Below are 15,087 nucleotides of genomic sequence, written 5' to 3'. Positions count from 1 at the left end.
AGACATACCTAATAGTTCAGCCTGTCCACCCATCTATCTATCCATATACCCATGTTTGCCTTCACTGACAACGCAGTACTGTATGTGCAAAAGGGCTCATATTTGTGTCTGTACCTCCCCATGTACCTCTCTATGTCTTTATCATCCTCAATGCTGCCATATTGGTCACTCACATTTGATACACTGCCCTTTTCTTCACCCAAATCAATACTTATCTCTATCTATCTAACAGCCTTTCCTCCCCTCCCCTCCCACCCTTGGTAACCAACAAAGAAAATTTCCCTCTATAGATAAACCTTTCCTTAACTTTTACAATAACAGACTAATACAATATTTGTCCTTTTGTGAGTGACTTATTTCACTCAGCATAACGTCCTCCAAGTTCATCCACGTTATGCGGTGTTTTGCAGATTCTACATTATTCTTTAGCGTTGCATAGTATCTATCCCATTGTGTGTATGTACCATAGTTTGGTTATCCATTCCTCAGCTGATGGATATCTAGGTTGTTTCCATCTTTTGGCTATTGTAAACAGTGCTGCAATGAACACGGGTGTGCATCTATCTGTTCTTGTCATGGCTGTAATACCCTAAAGAATATATATACCAGTGGCTAAGACACTTGCCTGCTAACCAGACGGCTGGCGGTTCAAACCCACCAGCCACTCCTCGGAAGGAAGGTTGGGCAATCCTACTTCCGTAGTGATACTGCCTCGGAAACCCAAGGAGGGGTCGCTATGAGTCGGGTTTGACTCGACGGCACATAACAACAACAACAAAAAAAAAAACAATGGAATGGCTGCCAGCATTTGTTATTTTCTGTCTTGTTGAACTTTGCTACTAGTGCTGGAGCAAGATGGTACCTCATTGTTGTTTTGATTTGTATCTCTCTAATAGCTAATGACCATGACCATATGTTTGTTGGCTCTAGTTCATTCTTAATCCTCTTGGTTTGTTTTCTTAAAACTCAAATACTATGCCACTTCCCTACTTTTAAAAGCTTTCTGATTATTCCCCAACATCTATAAAACTGAGTATAAATTTTAGCAATCTTTATGATCTCATCTCTATCGTGTCTTCAGTCTCATTTCCTGACATATTCCCACAAAAAATTTTTCATTATTCACACTCAACAGCAGTTTCTAGGATGTGCCATGTATTCTCAAATCTCTAGTCTTGTTTCCTAAAGTGCATTCTTCATGACCTTTCAGGTTAGTTCCTTTTCTACCTTTGAAACTAGTTGAGATGTCAACCAGTGTGTGGGAATCTCCATGATTTCCCCTGTCCAACTTATGCAGTCTCCTATCTGCCTTTTGATGCAGCTGGTACATAATTGAGTTGAGCGTTTATTAATTTACCAACCAAACCCACTGCCGTCGAGTAGATTCCAAATCATAGCGACCCAAAAGAACAAAGTAGAACTTCTCCACAAGGTTTCTAAGGCTATAAATCTTTACAGAAGTAAGCAACTGTTATCTTTCTCCTGTAGAGTGGCTGGTGGGTTCAAACCAATTACATTTCAGTTAGCAGCAGAGCTCTTTAACCACTGAACCACCAGGATTCCTTATTTGTACATTTTGTGGGAGCAAATTATTCTATTTCATTGATGTTACTAGTAGTTGTGTCAAGCACAGTGTCTGACATGTAAGTTCCAGCAATAAATTTTGGTTTAAAAAATCAATAAATTAACTAGCATGACATATTATTTACTTGTAAACATGCCAGATTAATATAAAAAAATTCATATGTAAAAACAGTTTCTGAAAGATTTAATTTTGAAGTTTATGCTGTTGTTATGTGCCATGGAGTCAGTTCTGACTCCCAACGACCCTAGGTACAACAACGTAATACTGCCTGGTCCTGTGCCATCTTCACAATCGTTGCTATGCCTAAGGCCCCTACTGTAGCCACTGTGTCAATCCACCTCACAGAGGCTCTTTCCCTTTTTCACTGATCCTCCACTTTTACCAAGCATGAGCCCTCCTCCATCGACTGATCCTTCCTGATAACATGACCAAAGTACATGAGTTGAAGTCTCGCCATCCCTGCTCCTAAGGAGCTTATCGGCTGTATTTTCTATGACAGATCTCTTCATTCTTCTGGCAGTATATTCGATATTCTTTGATAATTCAAACACATCATCAATTCCTCTTCAGTATGTCTTATTCATTGTTCAGCATTTGAGCACATATGAGGTGATTAAAAATATCATGGCTTGGTTCAGGCACACTGTGGTGCTCAAAGTGACTTTCCTTTTTAACACTTTAAAGAGATCTTTTGCTCCAGATCTGCTCAAGGCAGTATGTTGTTTGATTACTTAGCTACTGCTTCCATGGGTATTTATTGTGGATCCAAGGAAAATGAAATCCTTTACCACTTCAATATTTTCTCCATTTACCATGATATTGTTTATTGGTCCAGTTGTGATTATTTTTGTTGAATTTATGGTGAGGTGTAATCCACACTGAAGGCTGTAGTCTTTGATCTTCATGAGTAAGTGCTTTAAGTCACCTTCACTTTCAGCAAGCAAGGTTGTGTCATCTGCATGCCATCCTCCAATCCTGAGGCCACGTTCTTCTTCATAAAACTCAGTTTCTCAAATAATGTGCTCAGCATGCAGATTTGTAAGTATGGTGAAAGGATACAACATGACACACACCTTTCCTGATTTTAAACTCTGTAGTATCCCATTGTTTTACACCAGATTTATTGTTGTTATTACTACTACTAAGCATAATATATGTACTTTTTCAAAGAAAAATATAATTTTAGAAGATGATAATTGCTCTGAAGACCAAGTCAATAAAAATTAGAGAGTCTAATTTCCCTAACGTATACAGGTTCCTATTTTGGGAGCCCTGGCAGCATAGTGCCTAAGTGCTAACCAGAAGGCTGGCGGTTCAAACCTGCCAGCCACTCCTCAGAAGGAAGGTTGGGCAATCTAATTCCGTAGTGATACTGCCTCGGAAACCCAAGGAGGGGTTTGCTATGAGTTGGGTCCGACTCGACAGCATATAACAACAACAACAACATTTTGCTATACAAAGTCTATAGGAACAGTAAAAGGCACTAGTTTGAGAAACAGGAAATCTGGGTTTTAGAACCAGACACTTTGACCAAGGCACTTACCCTTCTGGGTTTAAGCTGCTTCATCTGTAAGAGGAAGGAATTAGGTAAGATGATTTTTAAAGTCCCTTTCCACTTCGGGTCTCTAGGATTTTTACTATTTTATAATGTGACTCCAAACTATCTTAAGATCTTGTCTTAATTATACAATTTAACGTATTTTAAGTCCACATTCAGCTGTAGAAGATTAGGATCATTTAAGATGATTCCCCACATGATTTCCAGTTATAAAAGAAACCAAAAAGAAGAACTTTAAATGAAAACTTACTTCTCATCTCTGGCTCGTAACTCAGTGAGCTTGGTTTGTGGACCCTATATTGTTTTAGTAGTTTTTTGTCCCAGGCACCACAATTTAAAGGACTTGCCAAACGTAAAAATTCCCTAAAGAGAGAAATCAGTTATTACTTGATTGAGAACATTATATAATTCATAAACCAAACACAAAAAAGGAATTAATTATAACAGACTAGCTACAATACAAAAGAAATGCAAGTACTGATCACAAAACATACAGTGTTAGTTATTTAACTTTTAATCTATTTACATATATCTATATATTTACCTGCTACTTCTTTCAGAGTTCTCTTCAGAATTTAATAATAGTGTGTCAGAAGCACCTCATACCACCTTTTCTCCTTTTAGTCCAAACTGTAGCTTTTCTTATGTTCCACATCTCCCTGAAATGTGCCTTGATTCCTTCCCTTTCTTTCACTTTCCACATTCAAACAGTCAGAAAATTCTGCTGATTCTATTCCCTCGAGTATGTTCAATCTGTCCTCTTCCCTCCACTCTTGCTATTATCCAGGACAGGCTGCTTTTCACATCCTGAGATGGTGTCTTAACTGTTTCCTATGATGCCAACCTTGCCCTACCTCAATTCATTCTTCCCTATAGTCAGTATCTTTCAAAAATTAAAATCTACTCATTTTAACTCCATTGGTTAAGATTCTTCAATGGCTGTCCATTTCTCGAGATGGAAACCCCAATCCCAAAATGGCTAGCCTATAGTGTATGCTAATTTCCACTTTACTCTCTGGCATCATGACCCCATTTTATCCCCATTCATACACTACATTCAAGGCATACTTAACTTCTTTTAATTCATGAAGAATGCTATACTTTCTCTATTCTGGACCATTGTATCTTACTTTATCTTTATTCAGAATACCTTTTCTGTAAAAAAAATATTTTCATCTGGGCAACTCCTTTCCATCTTCATTTTATAACTTGACTGTCATTTCCTCCAGGAAGCGTCCCTTGAGCCACCCTCACAAAGTCTGATAAGCCACCCTTCTTATAAACTCCCACAGCACTGCCTATTATATAACTTAACACACAACATACTAATTTCCTGATTATTTGAATATATTCTTCACTACACTACACACATTTTGAGGGCACACACTTTCCTTTCACTTCTTCACCAAGAGAAAATTTATACATGAAAAATATTTGGATAGGCAATTTTAAGGAATTAGGGGAAAAAAAATCTTTGAAAGCAGCAATTGGCCGGTTTCATCCCTAATACAGAAAATATTGTTTCTCTTGCATTAACAAAAGGCTAAATGAAATATATATTTCTTGAATGGTTTAATAAATTGTGGTACATTCGCCATGGAATACTCTTCAGCAATAAAAAGGAACAAACTACCGCTGCATACAACTTGGCTGTATCTCAAGGGCATTATGATAAATTTTAAAAAGCCATTCTCAAAAGGTTATATTGTATGAGTTCATTTATATAGCATCCTCAAAATAACAAAATTATAGAGATGGAAAACTGATTAGTGGTTTCCAGAAGTTAGAGGAATGGCTGTGACAATAAAGCGGCAACACCGGGGTGAGCTTTGTAGTATTTTGATTTGTTTGGTGGTCATAAAACACTATGTATGTCGGAAAATAACAATGACCTACTAGCATACATCATGCCAATGTCATTTTCTTAGTTCTGATACTCTATTACAGTTACCTAAGATGTTAGGTAACTGGATGAAAGTACATGGGACCTCTCAGTACTACCTACACAACTTCATGTGACTCTACAATTATTTCAAAATAAAAACCTAAAGAAGTTTTTCTTAAGCATCCTTACAACATATAAAAAGTTCTTAAATAAGAAGTAAATGTAAGTCATATACATATTAAATATGACTTTAATTTTAAATGAAAGTGAGGGTCAACTAGATCAAGTGGAACAAACAGCTAATGAACAGAACATTTTCTGTTTACTGGTAACTAGGGAGCTCTGGTAGCATAGTGGCTAAGACACTTGCCTGCTAACCAGACGGCTGGCGGTTCAAACCCACCAGCCACTCCTCGGAAGGAAGGTTGGGCAATCCTACTTCCGTAGTGATACTGCCTCGGAAACCCAAGGAGGGGTCGCTATGAGTCGGGGCCGACTCGACGGCAAACATCAACAACAACATCAAATGTTAGTTTGGGAGCTCTGGAAGCATAGTGGCTAAAGCACTTGACTGCTAACCAAAAGGCTGGCAGTTCAAAGCCACCAGCCACTCCTCGGAAGGAAGGTTGGGCAATCTTCTTCCGTAGTGATACTGCCTTGGCAACCCAAGGAGGGGTCACTGTAAGTCAGGGCCGACTTGACGGCACATAACAACAACAACAACAACAACAACAACAACAAAATACCTTTTGAGCATTTTACTCACCACCCCCCCACCTTTTATGTTGTTGTATTTTTGTCCACAGCTAACTAAATACGTGCCCATCACAACAAGAACTCTTGGATCATGAAAACTCTAATTAATAGTGGCCATTCCTAACTGTGACCTATCCAAATGTGAAAAAAGAGAATTTACTGACCTCAGCACCATGGGCTCCAGGGCCTGAGAGGCTAATCGCTCAAACATGCGCTGGAGGGGTGGGTGAAGGGAGTGGTCCTCATCTGCCAGTGCAGCACTGCACCTCTGCAGCAGTCGTGCATGAAGACCGGCTTCACACATGACCTGCTGGTTTCTTTCTGTGTGCACCAGGGATTGTAAAATATTTGCCACGGCAAGCTGAAGGTCCAAAGCATGCTATAGTCAATAAAGAAAAGCACACCACCAGGATATTCTTAGTGAGACAGATGACAGTTTTGTCCACAGGAAGCACACCTTTTAACGTGGAGTTTCTGTATGTTTCCGATAAATTAAGTAACTGACTTAGAGTCATATAGCACTCTCAGATTAGAGCTAGGGAAAAAAATGTATTCTCGTGTTGCTAGACACATAACCAGCTGTCCTCTATACTCTTCCAAGTCTTTGTATGAGATGACTATATAACTCCTTTTATTTGTGATGTAAAGTGTTTTTCATGGTGAATAAATAACCCACTTAACGGAAAGCTTATTGTTTATAGTTATGATGCTTTAGGCCTCAGAATCTATCTAAAATTTTAACAAAATAAAGTCACACCCAAACTCCAATTCATCCTAATTCTTCAGTCTTACAAGCAGAAAAGATAAAGAGCATCGATGCAGTATCTTTAGTCAGTTTTCCTTCTGCATATGTATTAATGATGTCCACTGCTGAGCAGGATTCTACCTTTAAAAACAACTATTTCTGTTGCCTTCGTAACAATGAAATTGTATTCCAAACAGAAGCATTTACCATTCAAACAGAAAAACCCTATTTTTTCCCCTTTACCTACTTTAGTATGTGATATGAAGTGGTTCCATATCACTATTTGTCACTTTTGCCCCAACCCCTTGCTCATGTAATTGCATACATGTCCCTATACTCATTAAAATCAGTAAGGAACTCGCATATTCAAGCTTACTTCTGGCTGTGTCACTGACCCGACAGAGGCCAGGAGGTCCAGCATAGCAAGCATGGCTCCAGGATGGATGACAACGGCATCAGAACTCTGGAGAGATGTCGTTGCCACATGTAGCTTCAGGTCAGCAACATTTTTAGCAGGGTAAACAGGGGGAGTTGGAACAGAATGGTATGCGTGTCTATTTAAAAAAAAAAAGAAGAAGAAGAAGAAAGATAATTTGGTATTTAATTTTACCACATTCTCTGTTCATTTTCTTCTTTTTCCACCTTTATCCATTGGTAAGCAAAAAGCTTTGTACGTCAGGGATGGGTTACAAAATCCCAAAAGGTTGGGATATAAAAAAGCAGTATTTATCAATTCTCAATGAGTTGTACTTTAAAATTTTAACTATCAGGTCTTCTAGGTACTTATATGTCTTTATCTTTTACTATTTGGATTGTTTCATTAAAGAACAGTGCTGGTACCAAAAGATAAAATCATAGTGATTCAGAGCTCCGAGAAGATGAAAGTTCTGATAACAGGTGATAAGAAATCAAGTTAAAGTACTAAATCCCTCAAAGATTTGTTTATTTTTCAACTGACCTATGTGTTTTTAATCTTTCCTTAACCCATGGGTAGCATAATCAAGAACTAACAAGACCAAAGTGTCCTACTCTATAACTGGGTCAACTGAGTCAGGTTGGCTACCTGAGAAATACATTAAACATCATAGAGTTTACCTTTAATAATATTTAGAAATACATTCACCTTTTGCATCTATCCCCACTACCACTGAATATACTCATCAAAATTTTAAAAAACTTAGAGGGTATACTCTAAGCAATACAAAAAAAAAAAAAAAATCACTGCCATCGAGTCAATCAGACTCATAGGGACCCCTCCTTGGGTTTCCGAGGCAGTATCTCCAACGAGATAGATTGCCCAATCTTCCTTCTCAGGAGTGGCTTTGAATCACCAGCCTTCTAGTTAGCAATCAAATGTCTTAGGCACTATACTACCAAAGCTCCCACTCCCACTCTAAGCAATAAGCATCTACAAATAAGAAAGCCCAGTCATGTCATTCACCTACACACTTCTTGTCAATGATTACCACTTCCTGCTTTGAACTATTCTTCCACAATTCATGAGTTTTGCATAGTTTGCATTTTGGCACCAGGAAACAGATGCTTGTGGCCGCAGCCCATGGGAGCTCTTTGTTCCAGCAACTCTGCCTCAGCATCATCGGCCTAATTCTGAGAGCTCTGTCCCTGACAGCAGTGCCATTTCAGCGCTCTGGCACAAGAGCAGCTTGGAAAACAGACACTTTACGTCACTGATTTAGGAGCACTGAACTGGCATGGCCATGTTTTCCAAGAAAGTACCATTCTCTTTAAACAGAAATTCTAGGAAAGTATTCAACTACACTTATAAAAAGCACACAGGACCTTTATTTAAAAATCCATCCACTTGAGTCTTTTTAACACCCTGTTTTTTGTTCAGAAAGATTTTATTTCTAAACTTACTTAAAAAGAGGTTTCTAAAGGCTTACTGCTACTACTACCAACAGGCACCCATCTTCCTGCTGTGTTGCTCACTTTACTTTTGAAAATATTTTCATTCGTCCAGAAAAAGGATTCCTAATTCCTCTGTAGGAATTCCTACCATTAAGAAATTCCATAAATGTATTTTGATTATATGCAAAACATAACTCAAATTTGAGAAAAAGCATAGATTCTAAGTAAATATTATAGTTACAAAATTTTTAATATTTTTGCTGAGTTGATGAATTTGAGATATGAACTTAAATTATGGGCATATCAAGAAGAGACCTCCATGGTTCTGGAAACTGACTGCTTCAGTAATATACAACTATCAAACATTTTTTTCTTAAATCAGAAAATAATATTCTGATGAAATTACATTTAAAAAAAAACAGTGCTATCATTATAGCAATCTATAACATGGTGTTTATTCATTAAATTTAAATCTATTATGACAGGTGTTACACAATGTTAGTTCTCATTAAGGTACCACCACAGGTATCACCACTTTTATATTTAGAACTTATAATAAGTTTATGTAATTATGAATTCCCAACTAAGACCTAGGTAAATGGAATGATAAGATAAAATATATGACTTAGTTAATTTTTAAGTTGTAGTTCATTGCAAAGTAAGAGAAATCATAATTTAGTATTTCAGTGTAAAATATATGCATTTAAGACTCATCTAACATTTTTGAGAATATGAGTATTTTAATTCAGAATTTGCTCTGCTTTAATTACTGTCACTGGCACTGAAGTGTATATGGCACTGAACAATGGCCAACATGTTTAAAAGATAACTAATACATGCCATCTTATTCTCCATGGAGATTTATTCTGGAGGCTATTATTATTTTGTGTTTTGTTTTCATTTCCTCCAAATCTGACTGACTCCAAGAACCAAACCAAACTCACTGCCATCAAGTCGATTCCGACTCCCAGCGACCCCCTTTGGGGTTTCCAAGGTAGTAAATCTTTACGGAAGTAGATTGCCCAGTCTTCCTTCCACGGAGTGACTGGTGGGTTTGAACTGCCAACCTTCTGATAGCAGTCAAATGCCTTAGGCACTATACCACCAGAGCTCCTTGACTAAACACTATTCAGTTCTAATTCTGTACCAATATTACTTTTGAATAATAGATAATTATTAAATAAATCATGGGTTTTAGTTTTCTAAGTATTAAGTTTTACTCCATTTCTTAAAATAATTACAGAAGACTATATAAGCTTTCTCGGAAGGAAGGTTGGGCAATCCTACTTCCGTAGTGATACTGCCTCGGAAACCCAAGGAGGGGTCGCTATGAGTCGGGGCCGACTCGATGGCACATAACAACAACAACAACAACAACATATAAGCTTTAACAGGTCAGATCAGTATCACAAGCTCCAAACAGGTAATATCCTTAGGATATGAAAACTCTATACATCATACAACAATATTCAGTGTTCTTTTTTGCCAACAACAACAAAATCTTCATTTTGTCACAAGAAACAGATGCCCATTAAGCTATGCCAATTCATTAAGAGAGGTTTTAGACATAGTGTGACTAAATGTCTAATTTCAAAACCTTCTATGTTTGTATTAAGGAAATGAAAACATTGTTTTCTTTACAAGCTCTCAGTCCTTATCACTTAGCAAAATGTATGCAACCTGACTAGAATGGCAACCCGAAAATGTCAACAATGCTCCAGTTACTATTAGCATGAATAGTGACGGGAGTTCTTCCTCCTTGGTGTAACATCAGCCTGAAGACTGATGTTAAGACTCACACGGACAGACCATTGTTGTTGTTGTTGTTTGCCATCGAGTCAGCCCCGACTCATAGCGACCCCTCCTTGGGTTTCCGAGGCAGTATCACTACGGAAGTAGGATTGCCCAACCTTCCTTCCGAGGAGTGGCTGGTGGGTTTGAACCGCCAGCCTTCTGGTGAGCAGTCAAGTGCCTTAGGCACTATGCTACCAGAGCTCCTGGACTGACCATTAGGGCAGTTGATATAGAGACTGTTTCCTGTTAAGTCAAAGGACATTGCATTTTTAGAGTAGCAATACTACAAATGATGACAAGATATTTTTGATTTAAAGTAATAAATAACTCATGGGGAGTATGAATAAAATGTAGCTTTCCCTTTTTCAAATTACCAGTAAATAGTGAATCCTGGTAGATATTGTTTTCTTTTTCATTGCTTCTTTACTCTGTGAATTTCTACACCAAGTATTTCCTTGTCTTGGTTACCACTTCAAGAAGTGCTTTTTTTTATTTTTTTTTTAATGTATCAATCTTTAAGCCTTAACCATTTATAATAGAAACAGTATTTTAAAATTGTGATTTTTTTTTTAAACATCTAAAACTATTTAGAAACTGAAATTGTTTCTCTAACATCCAGTAGTTCTGTGGGATGGATGACACTGGCATAGAACTCTGGAGAGATGACGTTGCCACATGTAGTTTCAAGTCAGCAACATTTTTAGCAGGGTAAACTGTGAGTTGAAACAGAATGGCATCCATGTCTATTAAAAAAATTAAAAAAAAAAAAAAAAAAGAAGGGTAATTTGGTATTTAATTTCACCACATTCTCTGTTCATTTTCTTCTTTTGCCACCTTTGTCCACTGGTAAGCAAAAAGCTGTGTACGTCAGGAATGGGTTACAAAATCCCAAAAGGTTGGGATATAAAAAAGCAGCAATTTATCAATTCATTTGTCAAATGAATCTTTTAGGAAGAGAAAAAGACAGTAGGTGAAGTGAAACTGAACTAGTTTATACTTTCTTGAGTTAAGAACAATTGCTCTTTAAACAAAATAATAAAGAAAAAGCAGTTTTAAAGCACAAATATATTAAACCCAAAATTTGTTCAAGACTATTGGCAACTACATCATGATTCATTGGAAGAAAATGAGTTTTAAGTCCCAGTGTAAATTTAAGAGAAAAAAGGAAAATATAAATCCTTCCATACAACTAATGACTAGTGAAATAAAGAGTTTATAACAAATACTTTTGACCCTAACTCTTTCCAAATATGTTAACATTTTAAAATCTGAACAACAGAGATAATAAATGACAGTATAATAAAACCCCAGGATTCATTTAAAAAAGCCATAAGGGAATAACATTAATATAAAACTTAAGGAACTATACTCGATTTTGAGGAAAACGGGAAGGAGGAGTATTTCATGCCAACTGTACAGAATACAATCTTTTAAAATACATGTTGCACATGGAATGAAAAATGCATTTTACATATAATCTCATCAATCAATTCCTGGTTCTTTAAATTCCTAAGCTTTAAATATGAGATAGACTGGATCAGCTTAGAGAGAGATTTATAAAAACCAATGAGAGTAAAGAGCTGGGGTAAGGTTTTCTAGTCATTTTCCAAAGTTTAGCATTGACAAGCCCCGTAATAGCATTATGTTTCAACTGGTTAAACCTGCTTGAGAAAGTACACATTTCCTTGGCAGTGTTGTAAAGTTCATTTTGGAGTTAAAACACACATACACAAAAAAAACAAAGGATGTTCTCAAGCACATCTAAACTAAAAAAAGGGTGATAGAGTACTCTACCTAAAGGTCTTATGTCCTAATTTCTAACTTATTTTTAATAAAATACATGCCTGCTTTTAGAACAAATGTGTATTTTAATCTCAATAATACTTGGACAACAAAATTCTACATGTACTTCGTATCATCTTTATAGCATAAAGAGCTTTTACTCTCATAAATATACTCAGGAGAAAGTTGATAAATGTAAACTTAAAAAAAATACAAAGCAAAAAAAAAAAAAAAAAGATTGATGTTATAAAATCACAACCACCACATTAACAATACAATTAAGCACAGAAACAAAAGTGAACCCACACAAATAGAGATTGACTTCTCTTATAAGATCAGTACCTTTTCCTGGACAAAGCTGGTGTACCCCAAGGAGAGGGGAGAGAAGACTCACTTGTCAGGCAAGGAGGGATCTGTTCTGCACGACTACAGACAACAAAACAGACAGGGTGGTTTAGAGAGGTTAGAAGAAAATTACAGGCTGGCAGTTGGTTAGTTTCACAAGAAATACTGGTAAAAGTTTATTAAGGAACATCCTCCATCCTCAGCAGGAACAAGGAACAAGACTCTAATACATGCACTAGGTTAAACAGAAAGCATGCACAAGGCAGATGCTTATTCCATTAATGTTCACATTTAACACATTTCTTAAACAAAGTACTGTATGCCTTGTGTTTGACACACGAAACTAAAAATAGGGTATACTAACCAGCAAGAGTAAAAAAAACAAGGAAAAGAGGTTCAAACTGGGTAAATTTCCAATTTAGGTAACTTCTTCCTAGAACACTGCACTAGGAGCTCTGGTAGCACAGTGGCTAAGACACTTGACTGCTAACCAGAAGGCTGGTGGTTCAAACCCACCAGCCACTCCTCGGAAGGAAGGCTGGGCAATCTATTATTCCATAGTAGATTTCACCTTGGAAACCCAAGGAGGGGTCGCTATGAGTCGGGTCCGACTCAATGGCACATAACAACACCACTATGCGATGTTTAGTTTTATTTTAATAAATAAATAAGCATTTTTGGTTTCCAAAAGGGAAGAAATAAAAAACCATTTTTCTTGTAATACTTTGCTTTTCATATATAAATAGTAAGGACTAAGAAATATTATTAAAAAGAAGTATCTCAGTACATATTCCAAAAGATACAAGCCTATTAGAAGCTCTATCCAATAAAGGTCCTTGATTTATTTGTAGGGACAATACAGAAACAACTATTCTACAAAAAAAAAGCTATGGTAACTGCTAAAAGTGATAATGCTTAGGACAGACAAATTAGCAGTACAATGACTCTTACCGTTATTTTCAAAGTGAGACCTTATTCGAAAACACAGCTTAAGCACTTAAGTGCTGTAAGTAAAGCAGCTAGCTCTGCTATGCCCTCCCATAGAATTCGACTTCCCTTATCATAGGATCTGTCAAAACATAATTTTCTACTCATGTGTCTGTATTCAAGCTAAAGGATGGCAAGGATCGAGGCAATATTGTGCAGAGGCGAATCCCCAATGCCTAGTACAACAACTAGCATGCTGTAGGTTTTAATAAGTATTTGTTTAATGAAGGAATGAGCAAGTGACTTAAAAGTCTGATGGATTCTTAGACTCTCAATACCTCTTAAGGCACTATGCCATTTTTTGAGGATTATGAAATGTTTGCATGGCAGAAAATCTATCATCCATCTTGAAATACTTATAATCATAATCATGTTCTGTTGATGACTAATATCTGTAAGTCAAAATGCACTTAATACTTTTAGGAGTAAAGTAGAAAATGAATGATAGCAAACACCACCATTAAAGTCAACTTCATAGCAACTCTTGCATTAAGTGCAATAAGAACTAAATGAACCTGGATTCACAAATAGTACATAGACTTCAATATTGAAAATCTCATTGCCAGAACAATATTCACAATTGGAACGATACACCTCTAATGGAGAAAAGATTCATTTTTTTTCCATTTTCTTTCTGATTCAAACTATAATTCAAACTTTAATGTTGAAGTTATGCACAGTGTACCCTTTTAGTCACAGGAGCAGAGGCATACCTGTCAAAAGAATCCGTGGCTACTTTGTAGAGAAAAATGAAGAGTTTACTGCAGTGCCGTAAAGTGGGTGACACTGAGTCCATAGAGAGCACGTCTTCCTCTAAGAGTCTTTGAAATGGCTGTGTATTTGACGGGAAGACATTCATGGGGCTTATTTTTCTTAAGTCTGAGAAGCAGCCAAGAAATCGAACGGCATCTGCCAACTTCTCATACTGAATCTCTGTTTTGAAGAAATGCGAGTTGGCTGGCTCATATCGCATTGCTGCAGTCAATGTGCAGAACACAGTGTGGAGAAGTTCAAACACTTGATTCTGGTTTACTTTCTCCCAGCCATTCTTGGGTGGGGAGCTCAAAGATCTTTCCATAGCAACAAGCAAGGATGTAATGTACACAAATCCTCCAACTTTTCGAAAAACTGTTCTTGAGCGATGGCTTTCTCGAAGGACTGACAGGAGAGCCTGCAAGGGACAAAAACCATAACAATACAAACAAAAATAAACTTACCATAAAATTTAAAAAGAACACTACTGCCTGAATATCAAAGGAAAACATAATTCTGTGAACATCTGATATGAATGTTTTTATTGACTACCCAAAAAGCAGTTCTGTGAAGCATGGCAAATAAGGTGGAATTAAAACGATGTAAAAGTAGAAAATAATTTTAGAAAGCACTATCACACTCTTTTCCTTACAAAGCTATAGTGAAAAATGACTAAAAAGCTTTTCTGATGTTTTTGATTGATAATATCTACAATGAATTCAGTAATGTTACAAAGTAAAACACATGTTCTAATGTAATTCTGCACACTCATGAAAACTAGCATCTGTGCGTATGTATACAAATTGTTATTTACTCTAGCAGGAATAGAAGAGGTGGTTAGAGCAGTCAAGATCTGAGGTGTTTCAATTCTCGATTCATATAAAGTGATCTACTCTGAGGTTGGGAAAGAAGACTCATGTCATAGGATTTATTAGACATTCTCTCTTGCAAAATGTTAAGAGATACCCGAGGGCTGAAAGCATGCCCTTTCCTAGAAGATCTGTAAGCACTAAGAAATAAAACCCAAG

At 36.8% G+C, this 15,087-nt stretch overlaps 1 protein-coding gene across 1 annotated transcript in view; it reads right to left on the bottom strand.

The window, feature by feature from the left end:
* WDFY3 (WD repeat and FYVE domain containing 3) overlaps window positions 1-15,087 on the bottom strand; it is a 341,413-nt gene that overhangs the window by 199,135 nt on the left and 127,191 nt on the right. Inside the window, exons 12-15 of the mRNA XM_042782046.1 lie at window positions 14,020-14,477; window positions 6,906-7,083; window positions 5,949-6,163; window positions 3,394-3,506 (exon numbers count right to left, since the gene is read on the bottom strand). Coding sequence (XP_042637980.1) covers window positions 3,394-3,506; window positions 5,949-6,163; window positions 6,906-7,083; window positions 14,020-14,477 — 964 coding nt within the window. The remainder of the gene's footprint in view (window positions 1-3,393; window positions 3,507-5,948; window positions 6,164-6,905; window positions 7,084-14,019; window positions 14,478-15,087) is intronic.

This window comes from Orycteropus afer, unplaced genomic scaffold (genome assembly GCF_000298275.1).
Source record: "Orycteropus afer afer isolate SDZICR_OR568_19922 unplaced genomic scaffold, OryAfe1.0 scaffold00227, whole genome shotgun sequence".
NCBI lineage: Eukaryota > Metazoa > Chordata > Mammalia > Tubulidentata > Orycteropodidae > Orycteropus > Orycteropus afer.
This window is presented reverse-complemented; position numbering and strand designations above follow the sequence as displayed.